Below are 25,636 nucleotides of genomic sequence, written 5' to 3'. Positions count from 1 at the left end.
ATAATTCCTCACTAATTAACTGATCTAAAATAGAACCCTTTTTAACTAGTCCATCAGCAGTCCATGAGGTTTGTGTTGCCCACATCTCTTTTGATGCTGGCAAAGTCTTACAGTTTCTGACCTTGATGTCTTGTTTGATTTGCATTTCTGTTTTGAAACTAACATTAATTACACTGTCAAAACAGATTTTATCGTTTATGTAACATGGGCTTCCTACAGACTTAAGTTTCCTCAATATGGAGATAATGACTTATGCACTGAATGGCTTGATTACAGTAATTCCTTTTATATTGTTCTCTGCCAAGTTCTAACTGGGAGATTGCAGATTGTTTTCAGACTCCAGCTTTATTCCAAATTTAGTGGTCACATTTCCACTTAATTGCTGCTTTCCTGTGCAAAATCAGATAGATGTACAGAAGTTAAGCCTAAAAGGATCTACTGTGATTATTGAGTCTAACCTACTACCAAGTTCTAACTGGGAGATTGCAGATTGTTTTCAGACTCCAGCTTTATTCCAAATTTAGTGGTCACATTTCCACTTAATTGCTGCTTTCCTGTGCAAAATCAGATAGATGTACAGAAGTTAAGCCTAAAAGGATCTACTGTGATTATTGAGTCTAACCTAATGTACATACAGATTTATAAAGATATCTCATCCTGAATTTTTGCCTTACCCTCGTAAACTCCGATTGGGGTTTTGTGTCATACAAATAATTGCATTATTTTGCAGTGCTGTATAGCTTTTATTTTGCAGAGGCAGTTCAGAAACAGATTCTGCTTAAAAACTGCATTTTGTATGAGATTGGTATGATATCAATGTCTTCATGGTGCGTCAGCTTGAAAAGAACATTAAAAAAAAACAAAACAAAACAACAACAAAAAAACTCATATCTTAGAAGCACAAATCTTGCCTCATCAATAATACGTTATCATCAAGGACCAGATCCCAAGTTTGTGTGAATTGGTCTGATTCCACTGACTTAAGTAACAGCTTCAACAGGGCTAAACAGCATGGTCTAGTTCAGTGTCTAAAACTGCAGTCAATTTAAAAACTGCGGAAATACAGAGGGTTTGTTTTTAATACCTTTTAAAACCTTTTTTTAAATACCTTTTAAGGAGACCTTTGGCCAAACTACTACTAGCTGCTGTGCAGTAGCAAGGAGCAAGGAAGTCAGACTTGGCCAAGACCCTTGGTATAGGCAAGTTCCACACAATCTTGCTTCAGCAGCTCACAGGGGAGCAGGTGAGATGAAGTTCCCATCTTTCCAAAGAATGCAGGTACCACAAGAGAAGAGACATTATGTCCCAGTGCGTACCAGAGTCCTGCCAGCACTTTTATGGGTAAAGAACAGTTGGCTGGAGTTTGTCTCACCCAGTTAGGCATTTCAGAATTAGAGTCCTGATCTGAGCTGGTTGTCCTTGATTCCTTTATGACTGATGGGGAAAAAAAAATAAAGAAAAAATAAATAAGAAAGTGGGCATGGGGTGATTCATTTCCAGGATAAAAATAATAGTAAAACATCAGGGATGCAAGTAGATTTGTCCCCAGAACAGAGATCAGACAACTTGCTCTGTCTTTTAAATGGATAATGTGAGCTGAGATGGATTCCACTCAGTAGTTCTCAAATGCTGACTGTGTCTTGAAGGTATATGATAAAAGCAATTGCTACTATAAAATCCCACTGAAAAAAATTGGCACAGGATAAATGCAGTGCTTTGCTCCCATGGACTAGAGCAACATGAGACCATCATATTGAGACATGATAGAAAGAGACCATGATCTCTTTACGTCTGAATTTAGTGTCTGAAAAATATCCAGATTTACCTAAACATAATACATGTTAAATGACCCATCAGAGATAAGGTTAGGTAGTTAGCACCTAGAGAACGCTTTGGGTTATGTATCTTAAATAAAATTCAGACTATCATATAAAATGTGCTGATAAAATTCACCTGGGCGGAAGCAGACTGTCCAAGAAAACATCTCATAAAAATAACACTGTAGATACCTCAGCTGTTTCTCACTGTTTAATCTGAAAAGCAAGAAACAGAATTCTTTACAGGTATCCAGGTATACAGATATTTTCTCTGTATTTTGAAGTGGAGATACTTGGCTCCTATATTGACCAGGATTTACTGTGGAGAGCAGAACAGGAAAAGAGGTGAAGTGGGAAGATACAGTAACAACTAAATTATCCATCTGATTTTGTTTGAGAAACATTAACCACAGACTAGACTGAAATTATCAGTTTATTTAAAAACAAAATTATCTCTTGAATTTCAATCACAGTGAGACAGTGGTAAGTTTAATTTTCACAAAGCTTGAATCTCCTTACAGTTCAAAAAACTACTCTCATAACCTTGCAAATGGAGAGACACTTGAGCATGAAAAGCCCTCAGAAGTGCCATGATCATTCACTAGCAAAGAAAAAAGCAGAAGTGTGCATCTTCCCAGGGAGCAGCAAAGAGGAGAGCTGGACGGCCCTATGCTCACATGCAGCCATTGTTTCAATTTAAGTATTAAGTGGTTGTTTGAGTACTGTTTTGGAGAACTGGTATTTATGTTCAGATAGCACTGCATAGTTTCAGCTAATGGAGCAAAACATTTATTTATGTAAAGCCTTCAAGAGCCTGAGCACATCTTGCTCTGGCACTGAAGAAACAAAGCAGGTCCAAATCAAAGATGTGTGTCTTTTAAGTGACCAGCGATGGCACGTATTTAAAATAGCTGACTGAATCCAAACAGACTAATTTAACCTTTGCCCTTTATTCCAGCTTGTCACTTAAAATAAAGGAGCCAGAAGCCACACATGACAAAACTCAGCATTTCTAAATCATCTCATTTTGAGTGAACTTTAAAGGTATAACTAATCAAGGAGGAAACCTCCTTCTAGCACTTCAGAATTTTATTTTAGGAAAAGCCAGATTTGCTTTGTAAAAATTATACTGACCTGCTTGTCACCACATTCTTTTAATCATGTTTCTCATTGGTGACCAGTGTATAATGTGAGTTGACCATAGTCACATATAAAGGTGTAACACAACAACCTCTCTTTTCAGTCTGGACTCGTGTTCTTAATCTTGGCATGCATAGTTCAGTAGTAAAAACATCAAAGAGTTTATTCTCTTAGTGAGAAATAAATTTGTTGTCCCTGTGGATAAGGAGACACCTTCACTCAAAAGTCCTTTTTTATTTCGGAATGGTCTTGAAACATTCATCATTCTTGGAGAAGTAACTGTTACACAACCACAAGTATCTTTATATTTTAGAAGTGTATCAGAGGTCTTGTTGACCATGAGGGCACATAATGAACAGACTTAAAGGCAGCTCAAGAAAAGCCATGATAGCTGGGATTGTAAAAACCTTTTGCTAGAGCAGTGTTCAGAGTAGTCAAAAGGCTATCTGACAGCTGAATAATCTTTTTGAACATGGTCACATTTAGTTGCAGGCTTTCAGTACAAGAAGGACTCTTTTTTTTTTTTTTTTCCTCTTCTGAAATGATTTCAGGGCTAGCATTCACCTTCTCTGTGTGAAGGAGGAGACCTAGCATCAGCTCGGTGTGCCCCTCAAAGAGACCCAGGCTGCCTGCAGCAGTGTGCCCTGGGGAGCTCTGCCTCCAAGGCAGCTCCATGCTCCCTGCAGAGCAATTATCCTCCTTCTGAATAAACCTCCTTACAAAACAGAAAATCCAGTTTACTCCTGCCCTGTGTCATAAGGGACAACTGTTCCCTTTAATTGATGGCGCTTTCATGTAAATTCATCATCCAGTTAACTTTGTGATCTCAGCCTAAATAATGTTATTTTGACTAAGTGCTTAGTGGTTATATTGATTTGTGAAAACCCCTCAGGTGATTGTATTTGGTAAATGGACCAACAGTGGTGATTTATTAAAAGGCTGCCTTTTGAAAGGTGTTCTGAATGTCACCTACAGCCACTGATATTTCATCAGACATGTCAAGTCTCTCCTTTTGCCTTTTGTCTCAGAATCACTACAGATAACCTGAAGTTATATTTGAACTGAATTATTTTAGTAATTTTATTTCTAATACAAGCTGTGTTTGCACTGAAACATGGAACAAGAAACTGACTTATTTCTATGGCTGTAGCAACAGCAACCTAACACGGGCTTAGTCAAATGCAGTGCAGATTCAGAAGGATGTTCCACTTCCAGGTGTATCAGCTAAGTAAAAACTTCGAGTTAATTAAGAATGATCAGGAAATTGGTTTTCATCTTGATTTTTTCTGGCCCACTATGCAACAACACAGAAGCACTTTGTTTTCTCTCCATTGTCTATCAGTGTACATAAAGGAATATCCAGTGGGGCTGATTGCACGTGTTTATAGTGAGGTCAAGCAAGTACCTGAACAGTTACTACTTTGGTTCAAATGGAAATCTGAAATATCCTTACAGTTAGAAAAATGTTTTGGGCCATTTTTGTCATTTTTGTTGACAATTATTAGCTAACAGATGGAGACAGACTGTATCCTCCGATCTCCAAAAATAATTTTTCCTGCTTTATTAAACAAGGCAAAAAAATAAATTTCACTCGCTATATTAAGACATCCTTTGGATACAACAGGAAGGAAAATTCAATTTCTTTCTCACAGCTCCCCTTATGTTTAGTTTAAATGTTCAAATGATGTGTTTTGTGCTTTCTGCTCTTTTTATCTTTGCATTTCAGAGAAGCTGCAGATTTTCAAATTGATCAACAGTGAGGTAGAATGGTGCTGCTTTCCTTAGCTTGAGCCTCATTCCCCCCAGCAGCAGGAGAAATTTCAGCAAGGCCCACAAAGCCTACTCAGAAAATTGTGATGAAAAGTAATAAAATCAGCAATCTCAGATCACATTCTGTGAGACACAGAAACAACAGATTATCCAGGATTTATGTTTTCCAGGACTGATGTATGTCAAAATACAAAGCCCTGCTTATGCTGTTGTCCACAACTGAAATAAGTCTGAAGTCATACAGAGGCGGTTCTGCCCTCCTGTTTCCACATCTTCATGATGTAATTCCCCCCAAGCTGTTGTGCTGGCCCTGACTCCCAGCTTGTCCCTCTATGTCTGACAACAAGCATCTTTATCCTTCATCCCCATCTGCATTATTCAACTTTGGTTTTCTGTCTCAGTTCCCCAGGAAGACTTAGGTACTACTCTCAGTGCTGGGACAGATGCTGTGGTGTTTGTAGGCTGGTGAACCAAAACATCAAGCAGGCTTCATGTGCTTACTTCCAACTAATAAGCACTAAGGCCAGTAAAATTTGCACAGTAGCAAATCATGCAAAGCTGACAGGAGCTCCTCTCCCTCAGCATAAGGAAAGGTTGAGGAACAAAAAGGAATTTCATTTCCTATTAGGAAAAATATATATTTTTTAATGTATAGTATATGGTGGTTATGACTGCCAGAAGCAGATCCAAAAAGACAGTACAGGATAACAGGGACACTCACTGGCGTAGTAATTAATTGTAAAATAACAACAATAATAATAATAAAATTGAAAGTGACATTAAATTTATTGTTTCCAACCATTAGACAACAATTATTTATTGGAAGCATAAGAACAAACATGACCAGTAACCTGTGGAATAGTAGGCCAGTTACTCCTGTAGGACTCTCCAAATTTATTAATTACCCTTAAGCCAGTAACATACACTTCCAGTTTATCTAAGACCAGTCTTGGTCACATTATCCATCTAAGTTATCTCATTTGCCTCTCTGGGATCACTTGAGTGATTGAAACAGATTGAATTTGGTGTTAAGATTTGCCTTGCAAATTCATACCTCCATCCCATTACCTGTTTTTGTTAGTCTCAGATTAGTCCCAGATTTCTGTGACTCTGAAACTGTTGTTCCAAGTATGAACTCGTTAACTGTGCTGAGATGGATTTTTTATTCCCTCCTCAATATTTGATCCCAATGAAAAAATTAAAATTAGAAATTAATCAGATTTCTCTCTGCCATATTTAGCAGCTAATATGTACGCAGTTTCTTCAAAGACTTTCAGACTTCCACTGTTTTCTTCTCCATGTTGAATATCTGGGTTTACCTGTGTGACGTTTTTTGTTGGTTGTGGGGTTTTTTCCTAATTCTTCCTTAATGTTCATGATCAAATCCTTACCAGAATGCCACAGTAGCTGTGAGACTTGGTGGAACTGAGATGTATTACTCCACTGAAATAATGGGAAACTTCCAAAATCAGACTCAATCCTTAGAGGGGGAGGAGGGGAGACAGGAGTAGAAACAAAAAAGAAAGAAAAGAGACAGATGCTGAGCATGTGACTCTTTTGACTTTGCCACAAGGAGAATCTTTCTTTTCTAAAAAATGGAAATAGAAATTAAGTAGGTATAAAGGGTTGCTGTGCAATTTGAACATTTTTCACAATGATGCTAATTAGACAGAAGAGTGATATGCAGCAGGGATGTATTTCCTTGTGATGTTTCAGTATCACATTCACCATATGTTTCATTATTCTGCTATTCTTTTGGATGAAGACAGTTGGTATAAGACAGTAAGCTGTTTATAAGGCAATTTGTCTTATGCTATAGATAAAATTAGATTCCATATCTGGATTTCCCTGAACCCATTTCATCCCATTTTCTCTATTTCTAACAGTTCACAGCATTCTGAATAGTTGCGTCTACATTTGCAGGGGGAACTGAAGGCACAGCATTATGGCAGCTCACTTAGTGGAAACATTACTTAGAGGCATTACTTATGCTCATAAGACACTGTTTTAATTTCTCAGCTTTACAGACTTTCCCTTCTTTCATGAGCTTTCCGTATTCCCTGAAGTGGCTGAAAAATATTGGTTTTTTCTTACTTCTTAACTGCTGGTTACAAAACTGACAGGAGATAAGATTTGCGATAGGACAATAAAACTGCACTTCAAAAACACACACCATCCCTGAAACTGAAGAGCTTTGTCTCACTGGTAGAGCAATTTAGCTCAGAGCAAGACTCTTTAAATCTCTACCAGAATTGAGCTGCATCAGTAGTAATTCAATCCGTGCTTCAAATGAAGGTTTTCACTTCTTAGTTCTGCCTCACTCTCTTTTATTTATGATCACTATTTTATTATTATTATCAAGAATCAAAATTTCAGAACGGCTTTCTCTAGACTCAGTTTTCCATGTGCTTGTTTCATGATTCAGGCTCTGCAGTCCCAGGTACTAGCAAATTCCTAAAGCTTCCTCTTCCCCCAAGAGTGCTGCAATGTAGCCTCCTCTTCCAGCACAACTGGAAAGGTGCTGCTCCTGACTTCACTGCTCATCAGCTCATGTCTGTATAGCAGGAAGATTTTTAGGATCCCTGTTGGACTCAATTAATCCCTATTCCAAGGTTAACCAAGTAACCCTTGCAATGTCCAATGCTTTTAATGACACCTGAAAAAGGCAAACCTTTTTGTGAAATCATTCTTTATCTTGATCTCTGTGTGTGCTACTTCAGATTTGTTTTTATATAGGGAACGGTAATAATTTTCTTTATGTTTCTATAATTATATAGGATGTGAATTAGGCTTGATTTTTCTGTGCAGGAATGTGTGTGTGGGGGGGGGGGGGGAGGGGGATGTTAGTATATCACAATGCAATTTTGTGTCAGTCACTAATTTTATGAATTTTATGACTGCATGTGTTTTGGGATAAATATGCTTTCATACCAGAAATGCTTATAGTACAAAAATGGTATAGTGGGCTTAGGCAATAAGATACCATAGGGCTTCAAGCATCCTGGTCTAGTGGGAGGTGTCCCTGCCTACATCAGGGGGGTTGAAACTAGGTGGTCTTAAAGGACCCATCCCACCCAAACCATTCTATGAATCTATGATAAAATAACTATGTGATATTAATCACTAAATATCTATGTATGAAATTTCAAACATTTTGTAAGTAGGCAATGTTGGCTGAATTTTGTATAGCTCCATTGGATACCTTAGGGGCCCTTCTACTTCTAGACAGGATCAACACCAAAACAGTTTCAGACTTCCTGTGCTTATTATGCTAAAATTCTTAGTTCTGCTCATCTGCATCCAGTTCTCTCCACATTTCAGGCCAATTTTTATATCTGCATTTCCATATTCTCTGCATTTAAATCTATCTTTCTTCAGTGTACATTCTAAGGATTTAAGGCATGCTGCAGGATAACAAATAGAATGTCACTGCTTTGGGTATAATTTATATTTCTTTGTTGTTGTACGAGTATCTAGTAGCTTTTCAGCTATTATGAAAATGTTTGCATGCCTAAATTTTCTTCAAATCATGAATATTTTTAAAACACAGGCTTCTTGTCCAACTAGCCAGTTCTACTGGAAGTACTTATAGATGATTAAGTGTGGCACGAAGTAGAAGTTTCTGTTCTGTTCCACTATCTTGACATTACTTTCTTAATGCACCATATCAATAACAGGGACACAGTTCAGATTGAAAGTAGGAAAAAACCTCTCCCTTTATTTCTTTCATCAGTTTTATCCGATGGGGGAGCCACCTCAGCAGCACTACACGTCCCTACCCAACCCAGCCTTGAGGCTCAGACAGATACACATATCCTCACTAACTCCCTTTCATCTTCGCTGTAATGGGAGTCTCATTGCCACCTGGTTGAAATGAAATGTTGCTATGGATACGTTTCTGACTAACAGTGAGGTTCACAAGGAGCACTGTGTTGCACTGTCTTCAATAGCATAACCTTAGAGTTATAGAGAAAATGCTGTGAATTTTCCATCTGGTTAATAATGATTTCCCCTTTCCCCTCTCTCCCCCCCCCCTTATTTTCTCCTTTTGTTCTATCCATAGCTGTAACTTACACAAGTTACAAAAAAACCCCACCACCGGTACCCCCACGTACCACATCCAAGCCACTGATCTCAGTGACAGCACAGAGCAGCACAGAGTCCACCCAGGATGCGTACCATGACAGCCGGGCCCAGCGGATGTCCCCGTGGCCCCAGGATGGGCGAGGGATGTACAACTCCACAGACAGCTTGGACAGCAACAAGGCCATGAACCTAGCCTTGGAGACTGCAGCTGCCCAGCGCCATGTGTCGGAGAGTGCCTCCATCCGAACCAGCGACAAGGCCATCCTGGTGACTAAAGCAGAGGAGTTCCTTAAGAGCCGGCGTTCCTCCATAGGGATCCAGGTAGCCTATCATTAATATCTGTTCAGTGATGAATTGCTTGCCTTCTTCTTCTAAGTAGCATAGAATGAGTCATTCAGCTTCACCGGCTCTAATAATCTAACAAACAACCCCTGGCTGCTCGGCATTAATTGTAATTCACATCATGGCGAAGTGGCTGTGCAGGGAAGTCTTCAGCTGATATGCTGTACCTGGAAGAAAATGAATGAATAAATCTCTAGGGAGGTTACCTGTCATTAGCACTTGATATGAAAATTATACTGCAGAGCTACAGGTGAACAGCATGTTCATCTCCTTCCCTCTATGAATTCAGTCCTTTTTATAGAATTATGCCCGCTTTAAAATGCTTCACTGTATTTTTTCCATTATCTTTCACTCTTGACCTTGGAAAATGCGTGATGCTGCTGGATCCTAATTCTACCTAAAAGGAACACCACCACTCTCCTTTTAATAACAGTTGCTCTTCTGGGAAGAAGGTATCAAGGAAAAACAGGAAACTTGCTGGTGTAGTTAGAGCATAGGCCTGGGTGCCCTGTGAAGAAATCACGTCAGTAAGGGCAGCCTCTCAGTATTCCTCCATTTGTCCATCACATAACCACACCTTGCAAAAATATCTGTCAGGCTATGGAAAGGTCAGCCATGCGGTGCTGTGTCCAGTGAATGAAATGGTTCCCAGTGCAGATGTTGCGTGGTCTTCCTTCTGTTAAACAGAGAGCACTGGGTGGATTGTAGTGGTAATTTATTAAAACATTTAGGAATTATTAAGTAGCAATAAAAACCAGAAAGTTGAACTTGACAAAAAAAATCACTGGAGACAGGAGTGGATGGAAATCTGGGCTTCTACTCTGCTTTTAATTTTGAGAACACCCCCTTTTAAATCATAGGGTTCACTTTTGCCTTAAGACTTTCTACTTTTGTGAGATGAACTGCAGCAGAAATGCCATGTGTTTTGGCATAGTTACAGACATTGCCTAGATCTGGAGAGGGTGATAGTCCATGTAATTAAGCCCAGTGAGCGACTGTTCCTCTACAAAGAAGTGAATANCAACAATTCCATGCTTCTTCCTCAATCAGAATGATTTTTACTGACAGAGCATAATTATTAAAGTAATTGTGAACTTAAGAAATAATTATTATTTTCTTAAAAAGTAGGGATTCCATTTCCATTAATTTTGAGATGAAATCAGAGAAAAATATTTGGCTTAAGTAATCCACAGCTACTGACTGAACTTTAATATCACAATGCAGTTTAATTTCACTGCCCCAGAACATATTAGACAGGCAGGAATACCTAGGCTTTGTCAGCAAGCTGCTTGCCAGTTTCTCAGCATAAAAGTGTTGGCTTTCATGCAGAATTCAATTTAAAAGTGATGGTAAAATATGCAGATGACTACTTTTTAAAGGTTTTACAAAGTAATTAGTGTATACTAAATTGTTTGGAGAAGGGACTTAGAAGATAATGGCAAAAAGATGAAAAAAGCAGCAAGTCCTTTTTAGTAACTTTTACCCCCTGACCTGAAGCTTTTCTCTTCAGAAGGGAACTGTATCTACTGTTCTTCTTATCTCTTTTTTACAGCAGCTGTGTGCAGCAGCGATACTTAACAATATTGTGCCTTGCTTCAGTCAGTCCTGTTATTTCAACAATTAATTCTAAAACTTTGATCACATCCCTTCATCCTGTTTCTTACTGCAGGTGATGTCCAATAATTTTCACCTGGCTCCAGCTCTCCTTGTTTTTTGGTGTGTTTAATAATAAGTGCATGTAGTCTGGAAAAATACCTGTGCAATAATCTACATGGAGGCAGCGGATCTTCTGTATCGATGGTCATTTGGGGCCTAGCCCATAATGCTGGCCCTCAGATGTGCACACCAAAACAGTCAAGCATCCTAGAAGGATGAGCTGTTATCTTGTGAGAAGTACAGATTACTTGGCTGCTGTGTTAGATAAGGTTAAAATTGTGAAGTTAGTCTTAACACAGCATCCTGGTAGAGTGTTTTAATTTAGGGTTGCTTGGTTTTTGTTGTTTTTTTGTTTGGTTGGTTGGTTTTTTCAGGGGGCAGTAAGTTTCAAACTTCACATTAGTGTGAAAAATACCTTTCTGCAGCATTTCTAAGTTGAAAATATATCTTGTCATATTATCGTTGCTTAGTGTTAACAAAATAAAACACAGGGTAATGTACCTGAATCACAAACTACATAAATAGTAATTTATGTCCCCAGAATACAGCCAAACTGTTTCTTCTAGACTTCTGCATCAAAGAACCTCAGAAAAGGATGTATTTTATTTGCATATTTCCTTGATTGACTAAATGACTTGTTTTCTCATTAGCATGCCATGCCAGGGTAATGCATTTGATTTGCATTTATTTGCATTAATTATTTTGCTATCAGGATGGTTAATTTGTGGATTTTTTGATGTTTCATTCCTTTAACGCATTAATGTTAGAATGCTTGCCAACAGAACTTCACACAGCAAAAGCAAGGCACAAAGAATGACCAGCGCTGCACATGACATTGCTGCAGACCCAGCCTAGGGCTGCTTTGTCCTTGGGATATGTGGTCTGCATAGCGTGCGTGTCACTAACAGAAGTCCTTTTATAAAGTCCCAGTGTATTACATGGGTGCCATAGGATTGGTATATACATGCGCAGAGAGCCCAACTCACTAGGAAAGCATTGAACTTACTATAAGTTGACAGTCACATCCAATTTACAAGGACAAAGGACAATTCAGCCATGGTAACCCATCTCATGGAATGTTATCCCTATCCCACATGAGAATTTTGCACAACAAAAAGCTTCAGAAACAAAGCTGTTCCAAAAAGAATAATAGCTGTTGGTTTGGATTTTCGTATTGTTTTCTTAACTACCATGTTTAAACAAAGAGGAATATTCTCAGATACATCAGAGAAAAACTGCTGATTCTCAGAATCAAGCAGATTGCAAATTACAGATTAAAAGTATAGTCAACATTCTGAAGAATATGTGTACAATAAAGAATTAAACTCCAGTAATGCTAGTAACTGTATTCTTCATATCTGTCTTCTGTCATGAAAGATGAAGACTTATCACAGTATTTGAATTAAAATGCAGGGTAGAGATTGCCCAGAGTAACCAGTAAGTGAAGAGAGAGGTTATTATTAATATATACTTGTAGGATTATTCTTTGCTCTTTAGCATACCCTTGTGTTTATGCTAATGATTCATACTCAAGAAATGCTCTAGCTATAGACCATTTCAAATTAAAAGCATTAGGGCTGTACGTGGGCTGCTCCAAAAGTAATGTCTGCAGTTTTATTATGTTGCCCATGGCATTAGAGGTGGATGCTGGTGTTATGGAAGTTGGGGATAAATCTTTCCACCAGTATTCCATTACATTTTGTTGCCATGTGACAGATGGCAGCAGAGGAGAAGTCTGGCAAAATGGCATCTAAACAAAAGTGTGTACAAAACAAAAGTGTGAGATTCAATTCAGATGGACATGCAGATTTTAATGAGAATGACATGCAGGCTCTTGTTCAGCGCTGAAGATAAAGCATAATATGCATAGCCAATGGTGGTGATAATGTTGAAGAATAGGGTTTTGTAGCTGAGAATTTGCTCTATCAAATAGTGTTATACTCTTCTTGGTATCTCTTGTAATTTCAGTGGAAATAAACAGAAGTCATTGCTTTAAGAGCCACCTAAGTGAAATAAATGAAAAAACACCAGGAAATTAATTTCTATTTCAAATATTTCAAAATATGCCTACCTTTGTTTCTTCTCTATTTAAAAGATGTCAGGGCTTTTCCAAATAATCAGAAACCATGCAAGTAGACAATATGGGAATAAATCTTGTAAGTGTGGAGACAAGTTCATGATGGTATTTGTGAAGATGAGCTCTAATTGTAGAGAATGGACTCCATTAACTTCATTTATCACTCTTCAAAGTGTCTACGGTTGAGTGTTGGGTTTTCTTCCCTCAGTTTTCTTTAATAACAAGTTCTCATATATCAAAAGCTTAATTCTGTAGAATTAGTGCAACAATTAGCCATCTAAATTTGTTGCATCATCTTCTGCATTATAAATATATCCATTAGACAATTTTATATATAAATAGAAATTTAGATATAGATAAATAAATTATGACATTACTATCTTCTATTAAAATTTTTTTCAAGAAGTACCAAAGCTCCAGACTAAAATTTCCCCATAAGGCATAACATTCTACATAGAATTATCATAGAATCATAGAATTACCCAGGTTGGAAAAAACCTCTAAGATCATCAAGTCCAACCATAAATGTACATGTACATGGAATTCTTACTGAGAAGAGCATTTACATTTTCTCTGTACTGTTTTGGTTATCAAATTCTTGCTAGTGCTCTTCTGCAGTGTACACATACTAATCAGAAGAAATATTCCCTTTATTTTACTGGTATTTGAATCATAAATGATCCGAAGGTTTAGAGGTTATCCTAAAATCAATGAGATCCTCATAGGATACTTGCCAGACTTTTGTGGAAGATGAGTGTGTGAAGTCCTGTGCTTGCAGAAGGTGATGAAAGTTTTTATAGCACGTCCATGGTGAGAGGCCATAACTTGACATTTGAAGTTAAAGACTTTGGTCTTAAGTTTAAAGACCCATATATGTATGAGGCTTATTCCATTTGTGGATTTCCTAGCCAGTGGTTGCATTTTAACATCCTCATTTGTTAAAAAGCTTAGCAGTTCAAGTTGTAGTTAAAAAACAGCTATGGTTATTTTAACAGCATCTTTATGTTTACTCTTTTCACAGATTACTGTAGCTCATTTTTTTAACTGCCACTTAACACAATGAGACATTCTAATTGGGGAAGGCTCAGAATGCCTCCTTCCAGAACATTTGTTGGTTCAGAACAATTTGCCAGAAAGTATTAAATGCACCAAGAAAGTTATGAGTAATCACTGTTGTGTGCATTACTCTGTTGTTACTACCTCATCTTGGCTTGACATGAATCCAATTTCTAAACTCTGGCATGCATTTTTAGCATGAAGTGCTTTCTTAAAAGAGCTGTGGAAGTTTTCAGCCTGTTGTACAATATTATTGTGTAGTTAGTGCTCACGTATTTTGTGCAAGGTATTTGACTTGCCCAGGTGTTCTGCTGGGAAATGCTGGACTAGCAGAACGGGTATTTGTAGTAAGACCAAAAATCACACAAGTGTGTAAACATAGGTATATTTTGGTGTATTTCTGAAAATATATTTTTAAAAGTATGTACTTTTTTTCTTCTGATGAAAGTATTCCCTCAGTTAATGGAAGCAGTAGTTGTTAGTACTGCAGTTTATTTTAAGCATTTTTCTGTCTTTGAAGTCACTACATACAAATGAGATCTTTTTACCGAAGTGGTTTTCTACATTCACAACTGGGTTTACTTGATCTGTTATCAAATGTAATATTTTCTTTCTCTTTTCACTTGTTATCACTGAGAAGCCTATACAAGACTGAGAAGAATTATTATTGTCATTCCTGTGCAGAGAGATTGTTTATTAAATTCTAATTATAGTACGTGTAGACTACAGCAGTAAAAACCCATTGTTTTCCCAATGCAACCCAAATTACATGGGGAGAGATAATGTGGCCTGAAGGACTCTTATATTACTGATGCTTATGAGAGAGAAGCAAAAAATACCAGGATAAAATCTCTTTTCTTAAATACTGAATATATTAACTTTGAACTTCCATCACAGACAGTACGTATTGAAGCTTAGGCTGAATTTTTAGGACACCACAATGTTATTTTGAAGTCCTTATGTTTAAGAGCAGAATAATACTTTTACAAAAAAGTAAGAATTACTCTAAAGATTATCAGCTAGGAAAGCTTACAAATGCTTGCAGGAATAATTTAGTCAGTGCAGACATCCTTTCATAGAAGGAGTGCCTATAAACAAACCAAGATTGATTGTAACAAACAAGTTATTTGCAACACTAATTTGCATTTATTTGAGTAATTTTGTGTAAGTATAGTTTGCTTGTGGATCATTTGTTACAAAGTCAGTGCCAGTATCCAGTACTTAATTTTCACATTTTGAGTTGGATTAGTCAGTAGTGACTGATCACAGAGATTTCATATAATTGTCTCTTCCCTGTGTTGGCAGCAAAAAACAGTGGAGAGTTTTATTGTCTTTGGGAAAGATAATTAATACCAAAGTTATCCTAAATGCACCAATTTACCTACTGTAAATGTCATAGTATTAGCCCATAAGACATTTTTCAGATAATAAAGAGCCATATTTTTGAGGAGATCTTAATTCCTTGTTTGCAAGGAGAGGAAGGATAACCTGATAGTTTAGAGCTACTCTCATTCTTCTGCTTTTGGTCATTTTCTGGTAATTTATTTCCCTTTCTTTGTGAGATTCCCTCATGACCAGATAGACAAACCATTTGTCACGTTTTGCTGAGATTGTAGCTCAGTTTTCAAATATTAAGGCTTTTAGAGTCAATGTGAGTACTAAGATTATAATGAATTGCAGATAATAACAGATCTAGTACAACATTTTTAAGTTTCTGGATCCACACAATAAAACCAAACACAAGTCTTTTCCTCCTCTGCTCACTTGAATCTAGCCTGGTTGTTACAATATTTGCAGTCCTAGATTGCACAGAAAGATAATATTTGGCATTCTCTTGCTGCTACAAAGAGCAGTAAGGACAGGAAAGCATTAAAATATGAAAGCAGTTGTGAGGTCGTTTAGTTAGTGTCACTTTTGGCAAGCTGTAGGTAAGGATAATTTGTCGCAAGTTTATATTTAGAAGTACCTAATAATGTCCTTTCTATTTTGATACCCGGGACATCATTTTCCTGATAATTTTGTTTTGAATCAATTTTTAGGATAGATTACTTCCTTTGTGTTTCTAATTCTAAGTGTCAATTACATTTTTAGCAGATTATTCAGGATATATTTCTAAGTGAAATACCTGTAAGAAATCACTTGAAAATAGGCAAATGAAAAGAACTGCTCCTGGACGTGTTACATCAATAAAGTGAAGAAAGAAAGTGAAATTAGCCTCCACACCTCAGAAGCAGAGCTCAAAGGAAGATATGCTGTCTGTTATTAAACCAAACAATGTAGCTGGCAAAAGCAGACATGCTTTTGATATGCAAAACAGAGGAAAAGTGTGTGTTGCCGGTTTTCCTGCTTCATTCCAACAATATCAAATGGCCAAATTGATCTTCTCCATATGGACCTTTTCTTGTTTATGGAATCCAACATGGTCATAACTGCAGCTCAAAGCAGTCCAGGTGTAGTGACGGCACTGGATCTGACTTGGACAGAGGTACCTTTCCCAACAGTAGCCCATATACTTCCGTGCAGTGCACTTGTAGTTAGGAGAGCACTGATATGGCACTTTGGTTTTGCTTATTTCTGGGCAGTGCTGGCACAGCACCTTGAAAGCCAGGAGGCTGGGGATGGGCAAGATGGGGAGGGGACATTGCCAGGGCAGCTGACCTAAACCAACCAAAGGGATATTCCATACTGTATGATGTTACACTTAGCAATAATATCTGGGAAAGTGAAGGGAGAGCTTTCATTATGAAAATATCTTTCCTCCTTTATATGCTATGAGACTTGCCAATCATGATCAGTTCCGCTATGACTCTCCTTAAGACTGCCATTTGACCTTGTTGGGAGTATTGCCATTTGAGGCTGTGCAAAAAGACCCAGTCTCTTCTTCAGTCTTTGCCTAACTGTTCATGTTTGATGTCTAGTTTCACCTTCCAAACTGCCCGGTTCTGTATGTGTAATAGTAGAAATTGCAGATTTTTTTGTCCCACTTTTCTCTTTGAGGGATGGGGGGATGCCTGGTTGTGTCTCATTCTTATCCCCATTCAATTCACCTCATTTTCTGATTAGCATTCTTTATGAAGAAGATAATTTATACCCAGCTTACCTCAAAACCCTGAAAGAGCTTGGTGAGTTCCTAGACTTCTTCTTGAATCTGAGATTCTCTTGGGGTTTTTACAATTTAAATAAGTATATATTTTCTGATAGCTATCCTTTGATCAAAGAAAATGGACTGTATGGCTGTTCTGCCTGTAGCAACGTTCTTTCAGGAGATGGTAACCCTCCAAGCGCAGCTCAAACTTCTCACCCACATGGTGGCCAAATCCACCTTGACTAGTAAACTAACATGCCTGTTTGACATCTTGTTTGTTTCTTGTTTTTTTTTTCCCAAATCACCTACCTCTGTAGTTGAGGCTCTTTTTCACTGCTGCTGATGGGAGGGATCTTTCTTTTTATGCAGACAACAACAAATCTTGGAGACTGCTACCAAATCTCTGATATCTTAGAAAAAAATAGTTGTCTCAGTGTGCTGCCTGTCCAAGTGAATGTTGCTATCTTCCATGCAGTTCCTGTGGTGGGTGGGAACAGTGTGAATTCATGCTGAATAGATAGAACTGCTGGGAGATGGTTTTTTCCCCTAACAGCTACTCCACTGGTAACCAGAGCTTTCTGCAAGCCTATGTGTGATGCAACACTGAATAGTTCTAGCCTTGAAAAAGAGTTTCTGCATTTCATAAAAATTACTAATACCCATACCCAGGTAAATACCCATACACACTGATTACTGGCTGGAATTCCCTTTGGCATAAATATATATGGAACTGCTGCTTTAAAATTGAATGAGACGTTACCAGCATTTAGCTTCTTCCAGATACAGAGTCCGTATGCACATTCACATCTCACCCACTGTCCACATTTTCTCTGCATCCTTCCAAAATGCTGCTGAGATGGGGACCATGCAGCTGAGAGACAGCTGGGCCATTGGGCTCCTCATCTTCATCATCAGATATACTCTTTGACTGCACCCATAGATTGTGCATGTAGAAAAACTGCTTGCTGATAATTTCTTTCTAGTTTAACAGTGAACATTTAATTCAAAAAATAATTAATTCTACACTTGCTGCTTCCTAGCTCTCCTTTCTTCCAAGAATACAGTCTGCATAGCACAGCACTCACTGTGTCTGTGTCAGAGACCTGGGGGTGGTGTGGTGGTGGGGACTGTTATATAAAATCCCACTGAAACTTACAGTAGCAATGTGGTCTCACTTATGAAGAAAACTGCACTGTGAATGTATTTTGGAGAGCGTATTTCAGATGGGAATACCATGAAAATGCATAGTTTACTTGCTTGATGTAGGATTTTTGGAACCATGTCATTAAAAAAGGTTGCATAGGGCATTCTGCTGTATCCTTCATGTCATTTAAATGGCTTTATATTTGTCAACGCAGCTGTCGATAAAATTTCATTGCAGCATTTCTTTTTATCACTTGCAGGTTTATGGGGCTACTTGAGATTTTATTTTATTTTGTAAATCATTAACTATAATGAGAGACTGTTTTACTCTAATATAAAAAGGTACTGTCCTGTGGATTCTTCATTCTAAGAACAGCTTTGCCAGGCTAAACCTACTCCCTGCTTCCACTGGACTGAATAATTGCATCTGCTTAGGTTTGAAATAAAGAATTGCACAGTGAAACAGAAGTAATTGTGCAGAGATTTATAAAACATGGCACCAAAGCAATGGTACCAGGCTGAACACTTATTTCATAGAATCACAGAATCAGAAGTGACATTTTAAAGCCATCCTGTCCAACCCCCTGTTATGAACAGGGACACCAACACCCAGATCAGGCGCTCACAGCCCCATCCAGCCTGACCTTGGGTGTCTCCAGGGATGGGGCATCCACCACCTCTCTGGGCAGTCTTCTCTGCCTCACCACTTTTATTGTTAAGAACTTTTTCCTTATATCCAATCTTATGTTCCCTCCTTTAGTTTGAAATCATTTCCCCTTGTCCTATCAAATTTTACCACATTTATTTATTGTTGGATATTTCACAGCAGTAAGAGAGGGAACTTATTTTAAATAAGTGCAGGTATTGTTGCCTTTTTGGTGTTCACTCTGCAGATGTATCTTTTCTCTTGAATTAGGTGGAAACAGCAACTGATTCAGATACTGAGAGCAGAGGCCTGAGGGAATACCACTCTGTTGGAATACAAGTGGAAGATGAAAAACGGTAATTCGAGTGCCTACAAAAATCTGTAATCTTTCATAAAAGTACATTTGTAAACAGTGTTAATAACAAACATCTGGCAAACGCTGCCTCTAAATAATTCAGAAAGCCAAGTTTCTTATTTGCATGCTGGTTGTTTGGCAAAATTTGTAGAGAAAAAGTAGCAGTTGTTTAATATTGCATTAATTTTACTGTTTTTAATTGTAGTGAAGGAAGTGAAAGTTTCAAATTAAAATGGTGGATTAATAAATACCCTTTCGTATTTTCAAAAAATAAAAATACAGAGATGTATATTGGGATCTTGTGCTGATTTAGGCTTTCCCAATCCTTCTAGCAATGGTTAGGATGTATCGTTAACTGGAATCAGCTTTCCACTTGTTCAGACCTGATCTGGCTCTGTAGCACTGTCAGGCAACGTACCAGCCCACCAGTTATCCCTAGCAGGCACTGCCTGTTAAGCACCAGCCTGGGACCATTATCTCATTTCACGGCAGCTGTCAGATAGTATTTGACTGCTAATTGCCTTTTACCATCATTGACTAGAAGTAATTTGAAACAATAGGTCTAGATGTGAAAAGATTTCACAAATAATCTTTCTTTGTCTATCTAACTTTTTCAAACAAATCTTCTCTCAAATGATTTTTGTGGTACACCGCCATAAAAAATTTAACATTTAGTGGTCGTCTTAGGAGGTAAGTAAAATAAAACAAAGCAACTCTTAAACCTGCCATTAATATTTTTCATTTCTTTTTAAAGAATTCTCAAAATTCTCTAATTTAGCAGATTTTCAGATTTTATCAAATTATGGTCATTAATATTTGAGGGTTTTTATAAATTTATTTAACAGGCTTCTACCAGGAGATGCAACCCTGCAGTTCTGCTGGTTATTTCCAGTTCACTTAGTAATGATGCGTGTTATTTTGTTGTATGAGAATAATGTGGGATGAGAATAAATCAATATTTGCTTCCAGAGATAATTTGAATGATTTTCTTTTGTATCTTTGCTGAGATCAATGATGGCACAATGCATTTTGTTTTTCCTCTTTGTTGTTAACCTTTGTCTTATTTTAGTGAGATGCACACAAAGAAAATAATATTTAGCATAGGATAGAAGGATAGAAGTAGGTCCCATTCTCTGAGGCATTATTCTGCACCCCTGTATCACCATATATTCGTTTGTATTATTTGACCTCTTTTCTTTCTTCCCTCTTCATCAAGACATGGACGATTTAAGCGCTCAAACAGTGTGACAGCAGCTGTCCAGGCTGACCTGGAGCTGGAGGGCTTCCCAGGACACATCACCATGGAGGACAAGGGACTTCAGTTTGGCTCATCCTTCCAGCAGCACTCAGAGCCCAGCACCCCCACGCAATATAGCGCAGTGAGAACTGTACGGACACAGGGACTGTTCAGTTACAGAGAAGATTACAGGACCCCAGTTGACACCTCAAACCTTCCACCACCAGAGCCCTGGCTGGAGCCAGCCATCGAAACAGTAGAGACTGGTCGGATGTCTCCTTGTCGACGGGATGGTTCTTGGTTTATGAAGTTGCTACATACTGAAACAAAGAGAATGGAGGGATGGTGTAAGGAAATGGAAAGAGAGGCAGAAGAAAATGATCTTTCTGAGGAAAGTAAGAACATTTTGCTAGATCTTCTTACTGATGTTTGCTAATACCTGCTTCCTAGCAGGCTGATGATGTGTGGTTTTTCCTTGCTCTTTTTGCAGTACCAAAACATTCTATAGAACCATTAGATGTAGACACCCTTACTGCTGATTTTGCAAACTGGCCTTTGACAGAATGGGCCTTCAGGGTTGTAGATGAGGAGCCAGCTGCATCAAGTACAGGATCAAAGCCTGATATGGCTCAAGTGGGACAAGGTCTCCTTCCATAGCTCCGGCTCTGGCTCATTCTTACCACTAACTTCTGTGTTTCCAGTGCTCAAACCTTTGCCAGAACACTGAAGTTTCTCTTGTGTTAACCTTTTGTTGTTGTTGTTATTGTTCCATTTTCCTGAATCCTAAAAATCTGCCTCTTCTTTTGAAACCATTTTAAATACATTTTAATTCTTTTATGGGCACCTTAGCAGAACAAATCATAAAGGGACAGTTAGAAGAAGAGAGAGAGGGAGGCAAGAGCTATAGTTAAAGCACTTCTACAATCTCAGATAGTTCAATAGCATTTTCTTATTATAATTTTGTCAAGAATCATTATTATTCTCTCATTTCTTGTGGACACCTTGAAAGAAGTGATGGGGAAAAATGAAAAATAATGTAGACTATTTTGGAACAAGATCCAAGCCAGCACTAATGATGGTAATATATCAAAGTGGTCCTAGCACTCAGTAGCCAGCTCCCCATGATTCCCTCTGAGGTCAATTATCCTTGTTCTCCAGTCTTAGTTTTATAAATATTTCAATCCCTGCCAATCTGAATTATTGTCCCAGCTCAGCTTTTCTCAAATCACAAATTAGTTCACATACAATTTTTGTACCAGCATCTTTTCCTACACTCACAAATCTCACACATAATCTCTGAACATACTTTCCTGATTGTCTTTTTTCCCCCTTGGTGAGCTCTTGCCTGTGATCTGCCCTCAAGTCTTGGGCCAGACCTGCATGGTCACTAAAAGGCCAGTTGCTATTTCTTTCACTGACCTTTTAAGAGGAGAGAACACCTGCATTTTTATGTCATCGTTTTCATTTGCAGTCATATTTCTGCACTGATTTTTGTGCAAGTGTGCTGTGTAACAATTTAGCTTTCAGTGTGGCAGAGATCATATGGCTGTTTTCTTCTTTAAGCCTCCAGTGTTTTCTTGAGTTTAGGTTTTTGTCATTATTTTCACTATTGCATGAGCTGAGAATTTTCGCTTTGCGTTGATAACGTGAAGACTTTAATACCCTCTTAGGTACTGTTTAAGTACTAACAATAAAATATTTTGCTTTGCTTAGCATGTGTTAGGGTTTCCAAAACTACTTTCATTGCAGTTATTTTTTAATGCTTAGTTTTACCATATACATCTTATTTTTCTACCACCTAAATCTTTGCACTGCTAAATGCTCTGCCATCAGTTACTGTCCCAAAGCACTAGCTTTCAGTGTTGGGAACATCAGTGCTGGTTAATGGAAGCAGAAGTTTGAAGAGCAAGACTTTAATTTCCTCTGGAAAAGTAAGATTATTAGGGAGCAAAGGGGAGAATCACAGTTAACCTATCTCTTTCCCTAGGAGGCCAGCCAGCTGCTTTCAGGTAAGGCTGGATTTTTGCTACCTTCTTTCTTTCAAGCTCTTCATTGTGCACAGCCACAGTCAAATCTGCAATCACATGAAGCAAGTAGTGGAAATACTCTCATGTCAGTATTTCTTTCTCATACAGACGGAGGCTGGGAGCTGTCTGTGTATTATGTCAGGAAAAGCTGGAGGAGCTGATTTTAGCTGAGTACCAATTCCCAGGTCCAGACCCACACTCCCTTACACCACATGAAACTATCAATGCTCTTGCACTCTGCAAACACCCTAAAATACCTTGCAACAGTTAGGAAGATCTTTTTTGTTTTCAGGAAATGGTTCAGAAGGACACAAAGGACACGAAGACAAATTGAGCCTCAGTAATTTTTTATTAATATTTGCAGCTATCCTTTTAACCAAGAGTAATTTCAGAGAAAACAAAACAGAGTATTAGGATTTTATGTTTCCTTACATGCAGAGTGACTCTGTAAGAGAAAAAGAAAGGGCCATTCCTTGATATGGAGATATTGAAATGGAATCTTGCAAATCCCATTTTAAACTAACCAAGACAAGTTAATTATCCATGTTTGGGGGAACACTCTGACCTCCCTTATAAGTTAAAGAAATTACTACAGAAGAGGTCTGTACAATATAAGTGAGGCCAGATGCTTATCTTTGGCCAGATGTCAAATGTGACAGACTCCTGCTTTTCCATCAGATGTACTCATTTCAAGAGATCTTACTCAAATCATTTCCAGTTCTTTGGAACAGTATCCCTTCATTTCATCTAACTAACATAAACTAAATGGAAATTATCAAAGAATTATTTTCACCGAGGGAATGAGCTTCACAGCATTTTAAAGGTTTTGCATGAATAACCGTTTTCCTGTTGAGCCTCTGACACAGTTTGTATATCCAGTTTGAGCTATGGAAGTTGAGAGGTATGTATCTACAAGAACTAAAGTTTAATGATATCCCAGCATGAAATGTATCTTGACATATTTAAGCATTTCACAGTTCTCTGAAGAAAATGCTCGCAGAAGCAGGAGCCAGAAGCAACTAAATATGTTTTTCCATCTTCCAGCAGCAGCTACTATTCCCATAACACTTGACAGCAAAGTTTGAACATTCAAACTCTCGCTGTTAATGCTGAATTGTTCTTTTTGTTGGCTAGGGTATACTAATTGTACCTGAAGAAGAAAGGTGGCCTTGCGTCTCCTATGAGAAGGCTGTCTTTATGCTACTGCTTCAATTTTGTTTTAATCAAGGGAAGAGTTAAGATCGAACTGTATTTTAGAAAACAATTTCATTTTCTGTGTTAGCACAATAGCCCTGAGATCACAGAAAGCTGTCTGATTGCTCTATTGATTTTTTTTTCTTTCACTGTAGCTTTTCTCCCATAATGTTGTTCTAAGATCTTCACTCATCAGGTCTAGGAAAGGGAGAAGATAATCACTGCAACAAAAAATAATCCAACCTCTCAAGCTTTCTTTTTGCAGCCATTATTTTTTTTTTTTTTTGGTTGGTCAGTTGCCATGAATCATATTTCAGAGTTTCCGTGAAGTTCATTTATTGTCTGTGTGAGCAGTTATTTGTGTTCTCAGCCTTTATGAGAATACATATAGACATATAATATATACATGGCTGGAAGTGTTCCCAGGGTGAGCATGTGATCATTTGCACCGGCAGGGTGCCTTCCAGCAAAAATATGTGTTTCTCTGGGGTCCTGACTGGAGTTGCAGTTTTACACCCTGAAAATTGTATTTGGCTTCTGCTGGTGTGTAGGTGATGACAAGAAAAACACTCCCAGTTATCACAGAGCTGTTGAAGACGCAGAGGGCCAGGACTGTGCAGCCTGAGCCCAGCTTTTCTGAGCTGTGTGGTAGGAACAGAGGACTTTGCACAGGAAGGCAGAGAGCCCATGAGCACACAGGGGGAACATGGGGTCAGATGTGATGTGGCACAGGGAAGCGAAGGGCATCCCAGGCTCCCAAATGCCAAATATTTGTCTACTGGAATATTACAGTACTGTGTCAAATGGAGCAGTGGAGCACCCCCCAGATTTTATTCCCATGTCAAAATCCTAAGATAACACAGTGTAAAAATTTTTCCTTTGTTAGAACAGAGCCTTTAAGCCTGGTGTTAATTGTGACAGCAGAGTCTTTTTCTAACATTTTCTGCATCACTGTTAGGAGCTTTGCTGACACAGCCATGCCCTACTGAAGTAAAGAGATCTCTGGTGTATCAGGCATTAGGGAGAGCTCAAAATACCTCTTTTCTCTCCCCTTAACCCTTCATTCCAGGTGTGCTGGATTTTTCCTTTCTAATCTTCCAGCCAATATTTCCAAAGTTCTGCAAGGGCTTTAGTGACACAGTGGAGTTGTATCTCCCATATTTTGGAGAAAAGAGATCTCATAACCAATTTACTTTAGTGCATTCTTCCCTGGGCAACCTGATCTAGTAAATGTGGAAGTTCGGTGGCCCTGTCAGGCAGGGGGGTTGGAGCTTCATGATCCCTGAGGTCCCTTCCAACCCAGGCAATTCTGTGATTCTGTGATTCTTCAGTTAATCATTCAAAAAGCTTTTTTAGGTGTTTGACCAAATATAGGTTATCTACCCTTCAGGAACTACTGAAATTGACATCTGGAGTGTTGGAAATGACTACAGAATGTCTTGATTTCCCTGAAATGGTAGTTAAAGACAATAAAGGAGAGTCCCATAGTGAGGAATCCAAGAATTCCTCCTAGCATGTATATTATGCTCCAGTTTTCCCCAGTCTGAACTCCATTTTGGTTAAAAAGTGAACATGCACAGTCTCACGGTTCACGGGGATCCCATTGCCCTTCCTCCTCTCTGTAACAATGCTGATTGATAGCTGTGCTGTCCTAAAATGTCGTCTCACTCTAAACATAGCCTATCTGTTATGTTGATAGAGAAAAAGACATATGTTTAGGACAGATTTAGATTTAGGTTTAGACAAATATAGATTTACAGATTGAACAAACATTCTGTCTTTCATGTTCTGCTTTGAATGATGGTGATGACCTAAATGACATTTCAAATACATTTCCAGACATATTTCCTCAGATTGTGTATGGGACACACACAAGCATAGGAAAAAAATAAATAAATAAATAAAAGCAATGAAATGACATGAAAATGTAAAACTAATTACATCATTTAAATAACACTAATGAATGCCAGGAGCAGATTGATTGTCAGTAGTTTCCCCATTGCTT

At 38.2% G+C, this 25,636-nt stretch overlaps 1 protein-coding gene across 16 annotated transcripts in view; it reads left to right on the top strand.

The window, feature by feature from the left end:
• The window catches only part of DLGAP2 (DLG associated protein 2), a 454,289-nt gene that overhangs the window by 409,772 nt on the left and 18,881 nt on the right, over positions 1-25,636 (top strand). For all 16 annotated transcript variants that reach the window (XM_015859338.2, XM_032443246.1, XM_032443247.1 and 13 more), the window contains 3 exons: positions 8,791-9,134; positions 19,089-19,174; positions 20,390-20,805. In XM_015859338.2, coding sequence (XP_015714824.1) covers positions 8,791-9,134; positions 19,089-19,174; positions 20,390-20,805 — 846 coding nt within the window. The remainder of the gene's footprint in view (positions 1-8,790; positions 9,135-19,088; positions 19,175-20,389; positions 20,806-25,636) is intronic.

This window comes from Coturnix japonica, chromosome 3 (genome assembly GCF_001577835.2).
Source record: "Coturnix japonica isolate 7356 chromosome 3, Coturnix japonica 2.1, whole genome shotgun sequence".
NCBI lineage: Eukaryota > Metazoa > Chordata > Aves > Galliformes > Phasianidae > Coturnix > Coturnix japonica.
The sequence above is the reverse complement of the archived record's forward strand: the minus strand, read 5'-3'. Positions and strand labels throughout refer to the sequence as shown.